We start from the raw sequence: 20,739 nt of genomic DNA, 5'->3' as shown, positions 1-20,739 counted from the left end.
GCATCTCACTTATATAGTTTTGATGGCTTTGAGAGTTCAGACACTGTTGGTTCCTCTCTTATAGCACATACAGATTCAGTGAGCAGGCTTTGGCATGAGCGTTTTGGTCATGTCAATTACAGCTATCTACAGCAGATGAGTACACAGGCACTTGTGATTGGGCTTCCAGAGATTTCTTGTATGGATGGTGTATGTCGTGGTTGTGTCCTTGGCAAACATCATCGAGATCCTTTTCCTAAGGGTCGAGCCTCTCGTGCTAGGGCAGCCTTAGAGTTGGTACACAATGATCTTATGTCCTTTCCGACTCCTTCTTTTTCAGGGGCCCGTTATGTACTCACTTTTATTGATGACTTCTCCAGACGTACATGGGTGTACTTTCTTAAGTACAAGTCTGATGTCTTTGACTCTTTCAGAAAGTTTAAGACATTTGTGGAGAAGCAATCTGGACTTTCTATCAGGAGGATACGCACAGATAATGGGGGGGAGTATGTCAATCAGGCTTTCAGAGATTTTTGCACTGAGCATGGTTTACAGCATCAGTTTACAGTTCCTTATACCCCTCAATAGAATGGTGTTGCTGAGAGAAAGAACAGAACCTTACGGGAGATGGCAAATTGTATGATACAGTCTCGAGCTATGAGTTCTTCATTTTGGGCTGAGGCAATCAATTGTGCCAATTATATTCAGAATCGGATGCCCCATAAGGCATTACGACATATGACTCCTGAGGAGGCTTGGACCCATGTCAAGCCTGATGTTTCTACATTTCAAGTTTTTGGTAGTGAGGCTTGGGCATTTATTCCTGATGCTCAGCGGATAGCCATGGAGAGGAAGAGCCGACCACTCATATTTGTTGGCTACTGTGAGGATGTTAAGGCATACAGGTTGTTTGATCCTGATTCAAGAGAGGTCTTGTTTCGGCGGGATGTCCAGTTTGATGAGTGCTATCCTCAGATGGATTCTCCATCACCAGCTTCTCCCTCATTGCCTACTCCTTCCTCTTCATCTCTTGAGGATTACTTATCTCTTGAGGATGATGTAGATGATGATCCAACATCTCCACCACCACCAGTTGCTCCGTCTTTGCCGAAGTGGGCCCGTGATACTGTTGATGCAGCTGGTTCTTTGGCAGGTGATCCTTCAGATACTCGTCGCACTCGTGCTCAGACATCTGGTTCTAGTCTTTTGAGTCATACCCTTTCAGATGATCCTCAAAAGTTTTCAGAGGCGACAGGACACCCAGAGTGGGATAGGGCCATGGATGAGGAGTATTCTTCTTTGATGAAGAATCATACTTGGGATCTTTGTCCTCTTCCTAAGGGAAGAAAGTTGGTTCGGTGCAAGTGGGTGTATCATACCAAGTATGCTGCAGATGGTTCTATTGATAAGTATAAGGCCCGTCTTGTTGCGAAGGGGTTTTCTCAGGTAGAGGGTATTGACTACTCTGAGACCTTTGCTCCTGTCGTCAAGATGAATTCTATACGCCTGGTACTTTCACTTGCAGCTTCACAGGGATGGACAGTGTTTCAGATGGATGTGAAGAGTGCCTTCTTGCATGGAGACCTACATGAGGAGATCTATATGGAGCAGCCTCAAGGATTTGTGCAGGACACTTCTTTGGTTTGCAGACTTCGTCGTTCATTGTATGGTCTCAAACAAGCCCCCAGGGCTTGGTATGAGAAGATGGACTCATTCCTTCTTTCCTCTCACTTCACATGCTGTCATTCCGATCACACAGTGTATATTCAGCGTCAGGAGGGTGATCTTTTGATTCTTGTGCTATATGTAGATGATCTCATCATTACAGGTAGCTCATCCTCCATGATTCAGAGTGTTCAGAGAGCTTTGATGGAGCAGTTTGAGATGACAGATCTTGGTCTCTTGCACTTCTTTCTGGGTCTACAGGTTATTCAGTCTTCGGATGGGATTTCCATTTTTCAAGAGAAGTATGCTCTTGATATGCTTCAGCGATTTGGCATGCTTGATTGCAAGTCTGCCCCCACTCCATTTCAGTCAGGTGTTGTTTTGTCTTCCACTTGCTCTACTCCTTCAGTAGACCCCACTTTATATAGGCAGTTGGTTGGCAGTCTGTTGTACCTGACACATTCTCGTCCTGATCTTTCCTTTGCGGTTGGCCTTGTCTCTCGGTTCTCCCATGATCCTCATGAGAGCCATTGGCAAGCAGCCAAACGTATTTTGAGATATATTCGGGGCACCACACATTATGGCATTCACTATTCTTCAGGATCCCCTCACATCATTGGCTTCACTGACTCCGATTGGGCTGGTGATGTCAATGATCAGAAGTCTACTTCTGGCTTCGTTTTTTGCCTTGGTTCTGGTCCTATTACATGGTCTTGCAAGAAGCAGTCTGCTATTGCATTATCATCTACAGAGGCTGAGTACCGTGCAACAGTGTTAGCCAGTCAGGAGGTTTTATGGCTTCGGCAGTCACTGACAGAGTTTGGGTTTCCTCCAGATTGTCCCACTATTCTTTGGTGTGACAACCAGAGTGCCATTCACATTTCTCGCAACCCAGTGGAGCATCAGCAGACAAAGCACATTGAAATCCACATGCACTTCATCAGACAGTTGATTCAGGATGGTTCTCTCATCTTGGAGTATATTCCTACAGAGGAGCAGGTTGCAGACATCTTCACTAAACCTTTGACATCTCCGCGCTATCTTCAGTTGCGCTCCATGCTTGGGGTGAAGGAAGTTGTCCTTGGGGGGTCTCTGTGAGGCCTTCCTTCCTTCATGTTTTCTTTTCAGCATGTCTATGTATCTCTTTTTGGAGAGGAGTTTTTTCCCACTGGGTTTTCTCCTTTACTCCGCTTTATAGAGATTTTCTTGTATTCGGGTACCTGATCAGGCCTTGTTGCCGAGACCCTCTTTTGCATTGTAGTTCCTTTGCTTTCTTCTGCATTGTTTGTAGCTGCATTGTAGCTCATCTTAAGGGGGGGTGTTAGAGTAAAGTAATTAATTAACTTTGCTCTCCTCTTAAGATTTCCCTTTATGCACATATTAGTCATTTAATAATTAATATTTAATTATTAAATGCACACACCTTAGGGTTAGGTTTTCCTTTTGGTGTTGATCTCCTTTATAAGGATTGATCTCTTGTATTATTCATATTCTTGATTCATTTTTTCTCTGATAATACATCTTTTCTCTTTGTCAGAGCCAAAACCCTTGTATTCGTTCTCTCTCTTTCTCTGTGACAGGTTTCTTGCATGCAGGTTTCTTTTTGGGTTCTGTGGATTTGTATTTCTCAAATCCTACATGATCAGTGCTCAAACACTTTATCTTCTTACCACTCTCCTTTTCAGCTAAGGCCCCGAATGCCTTGAATTTACTAAATGCTTATGTTTTATGCTTCAAGAATGTGACCCACATCATTCTTGAGAAATCATCAGTGAAAATCATAAAATATTTGTCACCTTGAATACTTTTAGTCCTGATTGGTCCACAAAGATCTGTATGAACCAAATCTAACAGATGTTCCGCTGAAAAAGATTTGCTCTTAAAAGTTGAGGATGTCATTTTTCCCAACTAACATTCCTTACATAAAGCATTAACCGGTTTATCCAACTAAGGCAAACCTCTCACTGTCTTGGACTTACTCACTCTAACAATGTTATCAAATTTTATATGACAAAATCTCCTATGCCAAAGCCAACTATCATCTACTTTAGCAATTAAATAGTTGTTGACTTTAGGATTCAGGTGAAACAAGTTACCTTTAGTCTGCTTGTCGATTGCAATCAGTTTACCTTTTCTCCCATAGATTTTGCACATACCATTCTTAAACTCTAATGGGTATCCTCTGTCATTGAGTTGAGCAACACTCAAAAGATTGTGCTTTAGTCCTTCAACCAGTAGACATCATCTGTACTGCTCTTTCCATTAAGAGAAATAGTTCCCTTACCTTTTACCATGCAGGGTGAGTCATTACCAAATCTCTCAACTCCTCCATCAAATTCCTTCAAGGAAAGAAATTTGCTTCGGTCACTGCTCATATGATGTGAACAACCACTATCAATGATCCAATCATCATAATTATCCATACGAGAAAGTAATGCCTTCTGATCAGATGTCTCCTCTTTAATGGCTACAAAGACAATGTCTTCATTAACATCACCCACAAATTCTTCATCAGTGACACCACCATCAACTGCAATAAGACAATCTATTTTTCCTTTTCCCTTGTACTTCTTGAACTTCTATTGTTTGTGCTCATTGTCACCATTAGGATAGTTAGCTACAATGTGTCCAATCTTGTTGCATGCAAAACATTTCAAAAGTAATTTACCTCTGTATTTACTAGTACCTCTGGGCAACCACTTGGCCAACAACGCTTCAAGCTCAACCAAATTGTCTTCATCATCAACTTCTTTGTTGGATCTAGATTCATAACTATGACTGACATCTCTATTTTTCCCCATAGATGGGTTAGAAACTGAAGCTCTAAATTTAGATTCAGATGTTCGAACACTACCATCATAATTATTTAATTTAAAAGAAGTAAGCTTACCAATGATAAAGTCAAGGGTTACCTTAGTTTTGCCAATTGACTTTAGCTCCTGAATGGATGCAACTCGAATAGCGTAGACCGGTAGCAGGGTTCTCAACACCTTACTAACCACTGTGGCATCTTCCACTTTACCACCAACACTTTTGATCTCACCAACTATCTCTTTTATCCTTTGACCATACTGTTGTATATTCTCACCTTCAGCCATCTGCATGTCATCAAACTTTCCTCTTAGACTCTCTTCCTTGGCAATCTTCACATGTTCATCACCGCTACAAATCTCTTCAAGTTTCTTCCATACCTCATATGCAGTCTCCAAACCATGGACATCTACATACTCTGTATCAGACATATAACTGATTATAGCCTCTAATGCTTGATTGTTTTCTTGTTGCCCTTTCTTCTAATCGTCAATCATAATCCCACTAGGTGCAACATATTGAGTACCAACATGTTCCCAGTATTGACTTCCTAGAGACTCTTAATATGAATTTTCATTCTATCACTCCATATTCTGTAGTTCTCTCTATTAAACTTCAGACCTTCCTTCTTCATCATGTTCTACAAGATTTTTACCTCAAGTTGTTAGGCTTAGACCTTAGAGGACCTGAGAAGCTCTGATACCAATTGATGGTATGATGAAAGAATAAGGATCTAGTCAACTACTGAGAGGGGGGGCGAATCAGTAGATAGAAAACTGATATAAACTCTCACCAATCTCAGAATCAACCTCTCAAAGTAAAATTTAAACTGACAAGTTAAACCACTGAACTATAAATGCAATATTACTGTCAAGATAAACCGGTTGTCTGTTACAACAGATTAACAGTAAAACAACTTGAAACTCACAAACATCCAAATACTTTACTGAAATAAGTAAAACCTCATTTCATATTGTTGGCAATTATAATAACATATCAAAGTGGATTAAGCAATTAAGCAATTCAATCATAGTAAACATAACCACAAAAACATTCACCACTTGACACAATATTTTTGACGTGGAAACTCAAATGGGAAAAACCATGGTGGGGATGAATACCCACAAGTATTCTGAACTCTTTTGAAGTTTGCCCTGTTAGGAGCCAAGCCTGTTAAAGCTTTACAAAAAGTCCTGTTAAGAACAGATCCTATTAGGGACCACCCGATTAAAGGATTGACTATAATGTTCTATTAAAAGCAACACCCTATGAGGAGTAACCTCGATAGAGGATTTGAAATCCAAGCTAATGGACCACCTAGTTAAAAGATTTGAATAACACTAAGCTTGTTAGAGCTTACCCGGTTAGGGGATTTTACTGTTGTAATTGTTAGAAAACAACTGGGGTTCGCTGATCTGTTTGAATAACACTACACTTGCTTGTTTAGATGTTTTTCATGCTCCTATCTGCCTTTACACAAACTGCAGATACATCATCCGATTTGGCAACCACACACTCAACTAGAAATTTGCCAACTCTGAAACAAAACAACTCATCGACCTTATAAACAAATCATCAGGTCGGTAACACAACAAAAACCTAATTTTCTCATAGAGATTACAAACAAGTCGATTCAAGTATGACTGTTGGATTACATAAAAATCTATGCACATCATTCAAGATAGCCTCGACCATTCCTTGAGCACCGCTTCATCAAACTCGGTAACTCATCAAACGTTTTGCATTACATGCAATATACTTGCTCTTTTCGACCAAGATAAAAACCATTATCTCAATGCACCAAAAACACTTTGAAACTCTTCTCATACAATATGCATACGTGTCATAATCATTACTGCTCATCATCAGATCATAAACCAATATAACAAACTTAATCGGTTAGGGTTTATCAAATCAACATATAAGGTTTACCAGTTCAACTCTCCAATACTTAGCAATACCGGTTCACTCCACAAACTCACCTACTGGTTATAGTTCTCTTCACTAGCTCTTCCTACCGGTTATAAAAACAACATTGTAACAACATCATTACCGGTTAATTGACATCAATGACAACATAACATTTCATTAATGCAATCTTCATGCAAATGCCAACAAAGTCCTCCTTTCCCTTTCACTTGTACATGTTTGTTTGGATCTTTTCTTTTTTGTAGGGGTTTTTTCCTATGAGTGTTTCTCCTTTACTCTACTTGGGAAATATTTGTTTATACATGGATGCCTAATATAGCCTTGTAGCTAGAACCCATCCTTGCATCCCTCACATTATATCATATTTCCTAAGTTGCACTTAAAGGGGATGTCGATATGAATATGTTATATTACCTATTTAGTTTCTTATTAGGTCACATTCATACTTGCATATTTAAGCTTATTTAAGTCATTTACTTAACATGTCTCTTATCATAAAATTAAGACATTTCTCATGATCTTGATATGCCTTGTGATTTTATCTAGGGTTAATAGAGGATAGCAAAAGCAACATATTACTTGACAAAATTCATATTAGAAAACCACAATCGAAAAAAGAAAAAAGAGACAATTAGAAACAAAAAGTGAAAACTATTGAATGAAACTTTTGTATCTTGTTGAATAATTCTACTCTCAAATCCTATAGACCCTTGGTCTCATAAATAGCATTAAGAACTTGGATTTTATTGAGAACTTGTGCTCTTGAAAGAAAGATTACAAATTCAAATCCGAGGATGCATTGATTGTAACACAATTAGGTGCCTCCCACAAGAATTATAGAGTGGTCCCATATTAATATAAGCCATCTATAAACCCATATACACACTGCCCGATATCCTATCCTAGACTATAAAAAAATCTTTATTTATTTTCCTAGACTATTAAAAAAATTTCTTGTTTTTTCATTTCATTCTGATCCCAACTTGCTCCATTAAAAAACGGTGAGGTCCTTCCCCTAACCAGGAATACCCAAATAGCGGTGCCAATCAGAGGTTTACATACCATCCCGATTCCCGAGTTCCAAAGTCTCGTGAATCAAATATTAGTCCTCCATTAGCCTCTTATTCGTTCTCATTCCCTGTTTATCAAAGTTGCAAACAGTTTTTCCTCTGTTTGTCAAGGTAAACTTCAGAAGTTATAAGTTGTAGATAAGACCGCAATTTACAGTGGAAAAAAATGGACATCACTTTCAGTAACAGCTAATGGAGTGAGTGGATTATCCTAGTCTATCCATGACACCTACAATTTTGAAAAATGAGGCCTTCTGAATTGACGACGATTGGGATGTGTTAGGGGTTGCTATTCTCCAATATATGCTACTTGTCGATTTGATTACTAGGGGCCTGAATTCTTTTCTCCTAACAGACCGCCATTAATTTTTTCTTTAAAACTTTTTCTATTTCTATTTTATTGTGCAAGTAGAAAAGAAAAAAATCAAGCGAGTTCCTTCATATTGAAAAATGAGGAACCTGCGTGATTTACACAAATTTTGTAAACACAAGGTGTTTACTGATCAGTCCTTCCCATTTGTGCTTTCCTCGATCTCCTCAGAGATCATGTTTATCATTATACCTATGCACCTGGCATAACAAGGAAGTCATTGCCATGAAAAGGCTCACAATTTCAATAAAAGGTGTGAAAGAAGAAACCTTAGGCATAGATATGCACCTCTTCGTTAAGTTGTATATGATTGAAAGAAAGAAAGATTCTTTTATAGTTTATAATGTCGGACGGTCATTATATGAATCTAAAAACGACTTATATCAATATGAGACTTCCCTATACTCCTTACAGGAGGTACCTAACTGACTAGAAATGAAACATATATACCTTACCTCTGTGAAATTTGAACTTTTTGAAATAAACGTTTATACCTTTAAAACTAAAATGACTTGTTAGATTACATAAATTTTATCAGTTGCTAGTTTAAGGTGAAAGAGAGGCTCTTCTCAATATTCCTCATTTTAAAAAATTTACTACAGTTCCCTTACTCATCAGACTCATATCAATACCTCTATTTTTAAATTTATCTGAACTCATATTAAGACCCTTTATTTATACAGGTATACCTCATTCCAAATGTGAGGTTGCAATGATGAGTACTAGGGTACATAAAAAAACAGCTTTAGAAACTCAATGTTTTTAAATATGATCACGTTGGCATCCAATTAGCTTCATAATTATTGAAAACATTTTTAGCCTATATGGCTATCATTATTGCTTGCATGCTCACTTCCTTTTATTGAGGCGTAGTTTGCATTTTCAGCAGACAGCTCTTCTAATCATGAATACTTATTTCTGACCCAATGACCTGTGATTGAAGTTCAGCTTCTTTATATATGAGTAAACCCACACAAGCGTGGTCCAAGGCAATACATTAATGGTATCAAGTTTTATAATGTAGCACAATGTGTCTAAAAATTTATTTGCAATGAGATATCTGCAGCAGAAGTAACCTCCAAAGATTAAGAATTAATGACAGCCTTGATGACTTAAGCACTATCAAAAATGATACCAAGTGATATAAATTTCAAAACTTGCATATTAAAAATGGCATCAAAGTAGACAAAAGTCTACTCTGTTACAGATTCCATCCTTGCATGCAAAACCGCAAGGAATACAGCTCTTGAAAGTTGAAATGGCAAGAAGCTTTTCTTTGAAAGCCTGCCATCAATCCTTACATAGAACTAAAACATATAAATCTGGGAAAAGCTCGACAGTTCAGAGGGATTATATATGTTGTTCTCATTAAATCTAATACATAGTGTAGAATAGTAGCACACAGATATCATTGAAATGCATCTTCATCAGGCTTGGACAGAACTAGACCAGTTATCTGGTTTTATTCAGAAAAACTGTAAAAGATGACTATGGTGCAAAATACAGAAGTGCTGTAACGGTAATAAACCCTGCACCCTGTATTTACAAACTTCTTATTCCAATGTATCTTGACAACAAAATTCAGAGGCTAAGAGTTCACAGTTCCCTCCAAATAAAAGAAAACCAGTCTCTTTCTGCTTTGGAATACATACTTTAAGAAGTAAACCATAATAAATAAGATGGAACTATGAACAAATTGAGGCAAAATTTAGAGGGAATCTACAACTTCATCCTGATGCCTGGCAAGATATCTCTCTCTGCGTTCTTTCTGCAAAGTAAAACAATTATATTATGAATAGTTTTTCACTTATGCCTTCACACAAGACCAAAAAAGAAGGTAAATTGCATATACAGATATAACTGTACAAAAGGACATCTTTAGGCCAAAACTGACCCATTCATCTATAACTCCTTCTGCAGGAGCTGCTGATATTGCCGCCTTGTCATCTTGGGGAGTCTTTTGGGCCTGTTTAATAGCTTCTGCTTCAGCTAACCGTTTCTTCAGTTTCTCCAGTTCCTTCCCAACATATTTCAACAACCATAATTCAGTAAAGGGCTCAGTATAAACAATCCTCATCCAAGAAAAAGATCAAGGACCACCATCTGATATCAATCCTTGTATTAGAAAGTACTCTATATGCAGTCTAGTTGAGAACAGTTTGTATTTTTATATTTACATTGAGGTGAAACCTTCACTTGCATTATGATTATTAGATTTCATATTCTATAACCTAAGGTAAGGTAGGGCATAGGATTCTTATGATAGATATTCAAATCCCCCAAAGTGACATCTCAACACCAGAGCATGTGCTCTAGCAGTATTCCCTCAGTTGGAGTGGTATCCCGTATTGGAATTGTAGAGTCCCATAGTGGACCTGTGGTCTTTGGTGGACAATTGTATAGGTTGTGGGTCTAGAAACCAAACCCTCACTAACTAATCTGGAAAAAAAAGGGAAGGTATTTTTTAGGTCACAGTAAATGGAAAATCTCATAGGCCTCTGAGATCTTCTTTGGGGACAAGAAACCTCACTTTTAGCTTGTAGATATTTTAAATTTTGACCAAATCAAGGCTTGACAATCTGTCTAAGCTTAAGAAACTTATATATTATATAGCTTTCAAACAGAGTACAAAATATATGTAAGGTACAGGGGAATGATAACGATTGGGAAAAATACCTGAGAAGGGCGTTCTGGATCAAGAAAGACTACTCGGAGCACTCTCTCCACGAACACCAAATCTTTATGCTCCTCAAACTAACACACAAAAAGGAGGAAGAATTCGCAAGAAAACAAAATCTATTTCGTCAATTACAAGTTTTAAGGCAAAATTCAAATTACTGAAACAAGCTGAAGTCCAGGACAAGATATTGCTTACCAATTCAGGGCTATATTCTGTGCCCTGTTTCACTTTCAGGCTAACAATCTTAAACTTATCCTTGGTAGTCTTCTTTTCATCGGGATGATCTGGCTGCTCCACAAACTTCACGACTGCAGAACAACTTTACCATGAGACAGAATGTACAGAGCACAAAGTCCCAAGGTGGCCTAAATGAAGATAACGGTATGATTACCTGATGCAAGTATGGACTCCTTGGGAGCAAGAACACCATTAGGAGGTCGCATAAAACAACTCTTTGGAGCATTTGTTTGGAACTGAATCACAATCAGACCCCCCCACAGTTAAAACAAATCTCTCACTTTTAAGCAATTGGTATTTTTACTGTACAAAATATTTGTAAACATCATTTGAAGGAATCTGACATGGAGTAATTAGTAATCAATCCTTCAATCTTCATTTCTGGTAATTGTCAATTTAATCCATTACAGATCTCTCATGAGCGTTGCAATAGTCAACTTTAAATCAAGTCATAAAAGCAGGGTTTAAGAAGCAATTAACAAATTACACGCACCTTAAAAGCCACATATGAGCGGCTGACATTCTTGATTCTCACAGCGCTTGAGACTTGTTTACCAGGTTCATCTACATGTCCCATAACCCAACAATATCAAATTGAAGCCCAAAACAAGCAAAAGTAAGGCATAATAAAACTGAAAAAAGAGAGCTTGTTAAGGCATACACAGAAAGAAGAGCTTCTTGTCAGGATTAAGGCTGAGACTCCGCCATGTAAGCAGCGAGGCTCTTGCCATGGTGGCAAAGGAGCGCTGCCTGCGGTTACTAGGATTTGAATTGTCCCCATTGTTATTGTTGTGATTATGGTATTGATTGACAATCGGCTGTGTATCCTCCGGCTCTGATGGGTTGTTCCAGAAAGGCATCCCGAACAGCTTCCAAGACTTAGACGATTTTTTCGCCCCCATTACTTTACAAAAACATCACAAGCAAGTATTAATCCATTCCTCTGCTCTGTTTTTCCCCTCAACCAGAGAGAATCGTAGTTTTGACCACCTTTCGTCAACGATGCCGTCTTCTTCCGTGTAAGAATAAATGAGGAATGGGGAATGGGGAATGGGAAAAACTTTATCGAAATGGGACCATGCAGGCCCCTCTAAATTTGTAGGTGGTCAATTACGTGCTTCAAAGTCTTGCTTTCACATGTTTGCCAATTTCAGGGCCCCCCAACCCTCCACTTTGGTTTTATCGGTCATTTGGAAATGAAAGTCAAGCTGTGTTCTGCAAGTCGGTTTCCATGAACGAATCATCACGTGAGACCATTGCTTTGAATGGAGAAGAGGGACGGTCAAGCTAAGCTTTCTTTCTATGGTTGTGCGTGCTCGGAAGTCAATTTCGTTTTGTCATCATTCATAGAAAACGTTTTCACAAAGAGGGGGTTTGCAAGATCAGGGCTATATAGCCACTTGGATTAGCCCCCTTCAAAGTAGTTTTAGGTGTAAGGGAGAAAAATCTATGTCAAAGATGTTGAGAATATCATTTTCGAAGGTTTATTTTATTTTATTGTCATTTGTTATCTTGAAGTAGTGGTTACTTCTTAATATCATAATAATTATATGCGAATATAAGATTCGAATTTTAAATTTATTAGTTATAATTTATAAAATATTTAATGTTTAATGACTATATTTTTTGAAAAAATAATTATTATCTAACTTGAAAAGTGAATTATTAATATGTTAGGGTTAGGTTTAGGTTAGGGTTGGGGATTCGATTTAAAAGGTGAAGATTAACATTTGATATTTTTTAGTTCATATATATAGTTTATTTATAATTTTTTCTATTGTTATGATACATGATTGTCTAGTTTAATGTCATCAATAATGATTATTGAAAGATTAATATAATGATTTTTTTTTTACGAAAGATAACTTTGTTTTAGGTACAACTGAAGGATATAGATTTTGTAAAATGTAGAAACACAAAATAAGTAATGAAATTTGTTATTTATAATAATAATACTTGGAAGTGTCACTCATAAATATTGTTAATGAATAATTTAGAATATATCAACATATTGATTGAATCATATTAGGAGAATAAACATTACATCAATTGTTTTCTAAAGCATTAAGTATTTTTTCTTCAACTTTTATTTTGGCAACTTGTCTTCCTTTTTCATCTTAACAGTCAAATGTGAATGGTAGCATTATTCTTAAATTCTCTAAAGATTTTAAACAAGATATTGTCACAAATGTCAATCATGTTCTTTTTGTTGTTCCTATATCAATTTTTGTTTTTCATAGTGTCAAAACCTATTATTTTTGAATTATCAATGCCCAAGTCAATCTCAGTGGAATTTGGATTGTCAAAGCCCTTTGTATAGGTGTAATTGGAATAGTTTGTGGATTGTGATCTTCATAAGGTATTCCTAGGTAATTGTCAAAATCAACCATAACATATGTTGCTGGTGCATTACATCTTTGTATACACTATTTTGAACATATCCTAGTTCTCTATTTACAAGACCCACTTCTATTCAAAGGTTTGAAGTTAACACCATCTTGCATCCCTGTTATTATTAACTCCATGTCAAGTTCATCATTTGGATATCCTTAAACTATAATAAAACTTCTCGATTGTGTTGCTAGATTGGGTATGACATGATTCTTTTATGAGTTTAATTCCTTCTTGTTATGATTACTAACATTATCGTTTATAGACTTCATCAAGAACTAGAAAAATGGAAAAATTCTGATTGGTTCACAGATGATGAATGTTGACGAAGAGGTTATTGCCAAGGCCACGAGGATGTCTATTGAGGGTATGAAATTTTACAGGGACAGAGGAATATCTGACAAAGCTGCAGACAAGTTTCCAGTTACGGATGGAGAGAGGTGAAAGATGATCAAAATTGACAATTCCTACCACTCCCCGAAGAGAATTTGCAAGCCTTGGAGGTTTGTTCTTTTCTCTTCTATTGAATACATTACCTTAGACGGTAGGTTTACCAAGGCCTACGGACATCACTTCGTTCTTCTTAATCATTTTCGTCATGGAGAAAGGGTTAGCCTTCCCTATTACCTTGCCTGTTCTATGGATCATACTATAAAGGAAATCCAAAAGGATCCTAAAGGTGATCATGCCCTCCACTAGGGGCTTATGGTCCTGGTTTATAAAATGCTAAAGGGGAAGTGCATTGAAAAGCCTATCAAAGGCAAAAATGCTAGAGATGAAACTACAGAAAGTAAGGATAGTGGTTTTAATTTTGACTCGGGTACCGAGGGAGAGTCGGAGGAAACTAGCAAGAAAGGGAGGATTAGGCCCAAGAAGGGGAGGATTATTGTGGACTCTGATACATCGGACTCTGCAACTGAATCCCTTAAGGAAAAATCTGCTAAAAAAAGGAAAGGGAAAACCATTGGAAAGAAGGCTCAGAAAAAGAACATTAAAAAGGGGAGCAATTCTGACTTCAATCATGTTCAGGTTGAATCCGAAGAGGAAGCTGAAGAAAACAAGGTGGTTGATAGTCAGGATAAAGAAGGGGAGGGTAACCCGGTGATGGATAATTTGGAGACCATGAATACCACAAATCTGCATAAGGAGAAAAAAGGGGATAAAAGTGACAATGGTGACAAAGACACTGTTAAGGCCTTCTATGAGACCATCACTACTATGGTGAAGGATGTTAACGGTTTGAAAACCGATACACAGGCCATTGCAAGAATTATAGTTGGTGACAAGCCCTTGGTGGAACATGTTAAAGAACTGGTGGTCGTTCTGCATAATGCACAAGCTATTGAATGTATGGTTAGAAAAATTATGGCAACAGAGAAAAAGGTCAACGAGATGGGAGATCCTACGGAAATGGAAAACAAAATGAAAGATTTCAGCACCAAAATTGACAAGCTGGAGCTCAATGTAAAGAAGATTGCCGACCAAAATTTCCAAATCCTCAAATCCTCGGTGGACAACATGAACATCCTTATTAACAGGTTCAAGAATGATGCAGAAAAGGATGGTGATAAAGAGAAGTCGAACAAGAAAGGGCATGAAAGGAGGACCAGAGCTAACACAAAGAAAAAAGGCGACATCGAAGGTCGTGAGTTGGAGGATCTGAAGACCTCAGCAAACAACATGAAACAAATGGTTGTTCATGCTGAGGAAATTATGAATAGTATTTAGTTTCTGTTGCTGTCCCTGGTTAGGTCTCTTTGCTGTCTTTTTGCTTTCCTTTTGCTGTTTGTATCAAGATACTTTATTATGTAATGTTGTGTTAAGTTGATCCCTTTTGGTGGGTTCATTTTGTTTTTTGAAGTGACCAGGCACTTTTTGTAGCAGTTCTTTCTCCTGGTTTGTTCAAGGTTTGGGTACCTTTCAAATACCTGCTTTTACTTAATCAAAACATTATCGTTTATAGAGAACAAATGAACATTATTGTCTAAAAAAATTAAGGTAGAATTTTTTTTTACTACACTAATCTTAAGAGGAGGGAAAAGAAAAAATTATGCATATCTTTAAAATAGCTACAAAATCAAACATAAATAAACATAGATACCATTCATACCACATCACAGTGGTTTATGTGGGGAAAACCTTTTCAAGATAAAAAAACCCATACTCCAAAAGCCACCTATTATATTATTCAGAAATTATGAAGATTACAATATACTTACACAACATGCTTCTCATAGGTGTATCACCAACTAGAGATCTGGAGATAACCCAACAACTATCAAACTCTCACAATACATCGCAATACCCAACCACAATACAATACCCTCATAACATAGGCTTTCTATCTAGGAAAAACAAAACAAACATAATATCAAATGTCAAATCTAAGACTTAATGATGAACGATCTATATTTACAATAATAAAATATACATAAAATGTGTCTTTCGAGGGTGTTGCCCCAAACCCTCGTTGAGGCACAAGACCCTCATACCCTCACTAAGAGGATAGTCCACCCAAACATTGTAAGAGTACCCCCAACATGCGCACTCGCCTACCAAGAATGACCTTATATTACAAGGTTGAGAAACATTTTTCCTAATATTTTCCCACTTGTTGAACACCTTACAAGAGAAACATGGAGTATAACATCATGATTTAATTGTTAGGGACCAAGAGGCCCATAGACTATGGACTATGGACACCATCTGAAATTCTTTAAGCTCATAGGCTTAGATAAAGAATAAACAACATTCATAAAAGTATCTACATCAACCGACTTCACCATGCCATCCTTAGCCATATCTTTAATAAAATGATATTTTACATAAGTGTGCTTGGTCTTGTCATGGAATGTCAAGTTCTTAGCTAAACAAATCACACGTTGACTATCACAATAAACTGCCACTATACCTTGTTTAATTCCAATATCTAAACACAGTTTGTTAAGTCAAATGACTCCTTTACAAGCATGAGTAACTGTCATATACTTAGCCTATATAGTGCACAAAGCAATCACAACTTGTCACTTATCTAACTGATTACACCACCAAATAAAGTAAACGCATAAGCATTGGTGGATAATTTGAAGTGGATAACTTCATTCCAGCTACAATAATAATAATAATAATAATAATAATAATAATAATAATAATAATAATAATAATAACAATAATGGTCTACAATTCTACATGTGTATAACACCTATAACATTGAGTTTATATTCTTACTTTGGCTAAGCCAAAGCTTTTTTTTAATCCATCTCTTTTGATTTTCATCCCAAGAATGTGTTTAGCTACACCAATATCTCTCATTTCAAATTTAGCAACAAGTTGATACTTTAATTCTAAAATCATAGCTTTCCCTTTACCAATAAATAACATATCCTCAACATATAATGCAATTTATAAGAAACTACCACCATCAATTTTATAGTAAACACAATGATTTGATTTGGAATGCTCAAATCCTAAATTCAACACATGTGTATCATTTTTTTGGTGCCACATCCTAAGACTTTGTTTGAGGTCATATAAATATTTTGTCAATATACAAACCAAATTACGATTATCTTTCACCATGTAGTGCCCTAGATGTGTCATAAATAAATATTCTTCTCCAATCACCATGAAGGAAAGAAATTTTCACATTCATTTACTCAACCTCTAGATCATAAGAAACAACAATAGAAAGTGAGAATCTAATGGATGCCTTTATTGCAATAGGGAGAAATATATCACCATAATCAACACCATCAACTTGAGAGAAAACTTTCACAACCAACCTCACCTTATACTTTTCAATACCTCCATCTAAACCAATATTTTACATGAACATCCATTTGCAACCAACAAGTTTTCATCATTTAGGCAATGGTACAAGATGTCATGTATCATTATTTCTCAAAGTTGTCATTGTTTCATTCGTAGAAATTTTCTAACATTGAACATCATTCATACCTAATGCCTCTTCTACAAATTTAGGTTGACCCTATTGGAATCAAGGGAACACTGAGAGGGGAGGGGTGAGGCGGAGGGGGGTGAATTAGTGTTCAGCAAATTCAATTTTGATAACTTGATCATACAACCATTTTATGCAAATGAAGAAAAGTAAATACAAAAACTCAAATCTATTGGTATTATGGATGTGTTGCATTGGTTTTGTCATTGATTTCAGCACTTGTCAACACATATCCTTGTGGAAATTCTTGGTTATGTTCACCGGCATGTTTAGTGACTTATGCATAGTCACCGGTATCTGGTTCATCGATAGGTTATATTGTTCACTGACACTGAGGATGATCTGTTATCATCTGGAGATTACTTGGTTATGTTGAAGACATTGTTTGGACACTTGGTTTTGGTGATTTGATTATTGGTACAATCGAGTTTGCATATTTGTTGTTACCAGTAAATAAGTCTAGGTTATGGACCGAGAAGCATTATCTATTCCAGATCAGCACAACATGTTATGGAGATGATTTGTTATTGTTGTAAATGCATTGAACCGACATCATTCATCACATATTGATTCATTTGTAATTAATTTTATTGTAATATCTTAGTGAGTTGACCTACACATTTGGTCTTAGGTTTTGGTATACATGTAAGATCTCATTTATGAGATTATGTAGAGGAGTGAGAAAAACGATTGTAATAAGGTATATGCGAATATAAGCAGAGCTATACACACAGACATCATTTGAAGATTCAAGGACGGTATAAGGAAGACAATCAGAGCTTAACCAGTACTGAATCCAACATATGAAGATGTTATTTTGAGCAGTACATTATCATTGGATTTAACCATACAATTGTAGTTAGTGTGACTCCCATTTTGTGATTGAGCAGTAAGCTCTAGGCAGTTGGCCTTTCTACATGTGCAGACCCCATTTGTACACACATACTATCTGCAGTAGTATCATTTGATTGTGGGTAAGGTTTCCCACTATGGTTTTTCCCCTTACAGGGTTTCCACGTACAAATAATTGTGTTATGTGTTGTGTATGTTATTTGTCTTTCTGTTTCATGCATTAAACTTTACCTGTACTGTTATTAACTGCTAAACTGTCTACCGACATTAAAGTTTGGTTTACTGATATTATGCATTAAGTTTGGTTAAATAATATTTGAGATGAAATTAATAGACAATTGATTCACCCCTCCCCTCTCAGTTGCCTTCGGGTCCTAACAATTGGTATTAGAGACTAGTCCTTTTTTTGCAAAAGTTTAACAACTTGAGGAGATTCTATGGCAACTAACTATTTCAGGAAGGACAATCTGAAGCTTGATGGAACTAACTATGGTATGTGGAAGATCAAAATGGAGACTCATCCAAATTGCATTGGAAAAGACATATGGGATGTTACAAATAATGGCTATGTTGGTCCTACACAAAGTCAACCTAATCCACCTGTATATGGTGAAAATGGATAACAACAATATTGAAAGACTAAATAAATTCAACCACAAAACCCTAGCCTAACAACAACAAAGATCCACCATAACATATGAAGATTACCTAAGACAATGCAAATCAAATGAAATCACAAAGATTATACCATCACATGTCCAATAGGGTTTTGAATCTCCATTCTTCCTATCTCCATTGATCTTGCTTGGTATATTTGCTCTCAGATTTTATGTGTGCACAAGAGCTCAACAAAGAACGGAAATGTGGTTGCAAGTAGGATCGCATATGAAAGTGCAAAAGGCGTAGTGTCATCAATTGATCAAATAGTTAGTCAATTAGGGTTGATAATGAAGGAAGCATCTTCTTATATAGAAGACACTATATGAAATGGAGGGATAAGATTGAGAGGTGTAAAAGATAAATGGTTGGCTATGATTAGAGGGTAGGTAGAGAAAATAATAAAATAATGAAAGGGGTAGGTAGTGTAGGAATTAAGAGATGAATGACATGTGTCATGGGTAGAAAAGGATAATGAATTAATTAAACAAATAAATATTTATTTAATTAATAGAGGAAGTAGGATCAATTAAATAAATAAGATATTTATTTAATTTAGGAAAAGGGTAATTTAAATAAATAAATGTATTTATTTAAATGAGAAATAAGGCTAGAAGAGGATAAATGAATTAATTAAATAAATAAAGATTTATTTAATTAATAGATGAATTAGGATAAAAATAATTAAATAAATAAAAATATTTATTTAATTAGACATGACAATTTTAGGTGTCTACATTTTGCCCCTCTTTGAGACAATGCAGCTTGTCGCATTGTTTCAAAGAAGATAATATGAACTGTACAAAGTTGCCCCAAGATGGGAATGATATGCCCCCTCGAGAGATTGGATGAAAATGTCTAAAAAGATCGCAGACAATCTCTCAATAAGAAAGAAAGGGCTAGAATGGACTGACAAGATAAGATAGAGTGATAGAGTCACGGGATAATGAAGACTGACTCGGGAAACAAGGGCTAGGGCTAGGGTAGTCTATAAGATAGACCACGAGGGGAAAACATCCTCATTGTCATCCACACATCCAAGAGATCAGAGTGCAGAGAGAGAATAGAGAAGCAACAGTCAACAACGATGGCAGTGGTTCACAGATTCGATCGCGTTCGCCGATTTTAGAGGCCAACAGATGCAGGAGAGCCGGTAAGTACCGTAAAACCTCCTTGTACTTTGTTGTAATAAATGTTGTCATTAATGCATCTTAGGTAGCGCAATAAATGTGTTTTAGAATATGTCAAACAAGGTCAAAAAAATGTTGAGGCGCGTCTGTGCTGGTGCCAGGCGCGTCTATGTTGGCCTTGTGCATCTGTGTTTGTGTCAGGCGCGTCTGTGAATGAAAAGGTGTCTATGTCAAATTTGAGCATGTCTGCATTGTGTAGGCGTGTTTGTACAATATGTAAGCGCGTTTATGTCATGAATGCATGTTTGTGTCTTCTAGGGAAAATCGATAGTTCTGTGATGAACATACTTTGTCTATTGGATAAGCTGCTGAGAGGATACACTCAAGAAGGTCCTCTAGGGAAGAATAGGGTAGCAGATCAAGGCACTTTGTGATGAACAGTGAGTACCAAGACAGAGTACTTTGTGATGAATAGGGAGTACTAATATGAGTAGCACTTTGTGATGAACAGGGAGTGCAAATATGAGGAGCACTTTGTGATGAACAGGGAGTGCAAAAACACGTAGTACTTTGTGATGAACAAGGAGTACCACTAGGATAGAAGCAACACTTTGTGATGAACAATGAGTGTCACTAGGATAGAAGCAACACTTTGTGATGAACAGTGAGTGTCACTAGGATAGAAGCAACACTTTGTGATGAACAATGAGTGTCACTAGGATAGAGTATCATATGATAGATATAAGCACTAGGATAATAAGCAACATTTTGTGATAAATAGTGAATGCCACTTTAACTGACATAATTGATTTTCTTGGCTGTAGGAGTACCTACCTATGCTAGAGTCATGGGAGAGATTTCCGTCGACTCAGAGGTTACGACTGGAGCTGACATTTGAGGACCGAGCTGCCATTAAGGTTATGGGTTTGAGATTTATTCTGTATGCGCCTAAGTTTCGGGCGAACATGGGTTTGTTGAATGCACTTGCTGAGAGGTGGCACTTTGAGATA

The 20,739-nt window shown here is 36.9% G+C and overlaps 1 protein-coding gene across 1 annotated transcript; it reads right to left on the bottom strand.

Moving 5' to 3' along the window:
• Positions 1–8,963: 8,963 nt before the first annotated feature.
• LOC131049170 (vesicle-associated protein 4-1) lies at positions 8,964–11,793 on the bottom strand. Its single transcript, XM_057983202.2, has 7 exons — positions 11,403–11,793; positions 11,235–11,305; positions 10,896–10,977; positions 10,700–10,812; positions 10,501–10,578; positions 9,719–9,841; positions 8,964–9,592 (listed from the first exon to the last, which is right to left on the bottom strand). Exons 1-7 carry the CDS (start codon positions 11,641–11,643, stop codon positions 9,533–9,535), a joined length of 768 nt encoding a protein of 255 aa, XP_057839185.1. The 5' UTR covers positions 11,644–11,793; the 3' UTR covers positions 8,964–9,532.
• Positions 11,794–20,739: the final 8,946 nt, after the last annotated feature.

The sequence above is a fragment of the Cryptomeria japonica genome, chromosome 3 (assembly GCF_030272615.1).
Source record: "Cryptomeria japonica chromosome 3, Sugi_1.0, whole genome shotgun sequence".
Classification (NCBI taxonomy): Eukaryota; Viridiplantae; Streptophyta; class Pinopsida; order Cupressales; family Cupressaceae; genus Cryptomeria; species Cryptomeria japonica.
The sequence above is the reverse complement of the archived record's forward strand: the minus strand, read 5'-3'. Positions and strand labels throughout refer to the sequence as shown.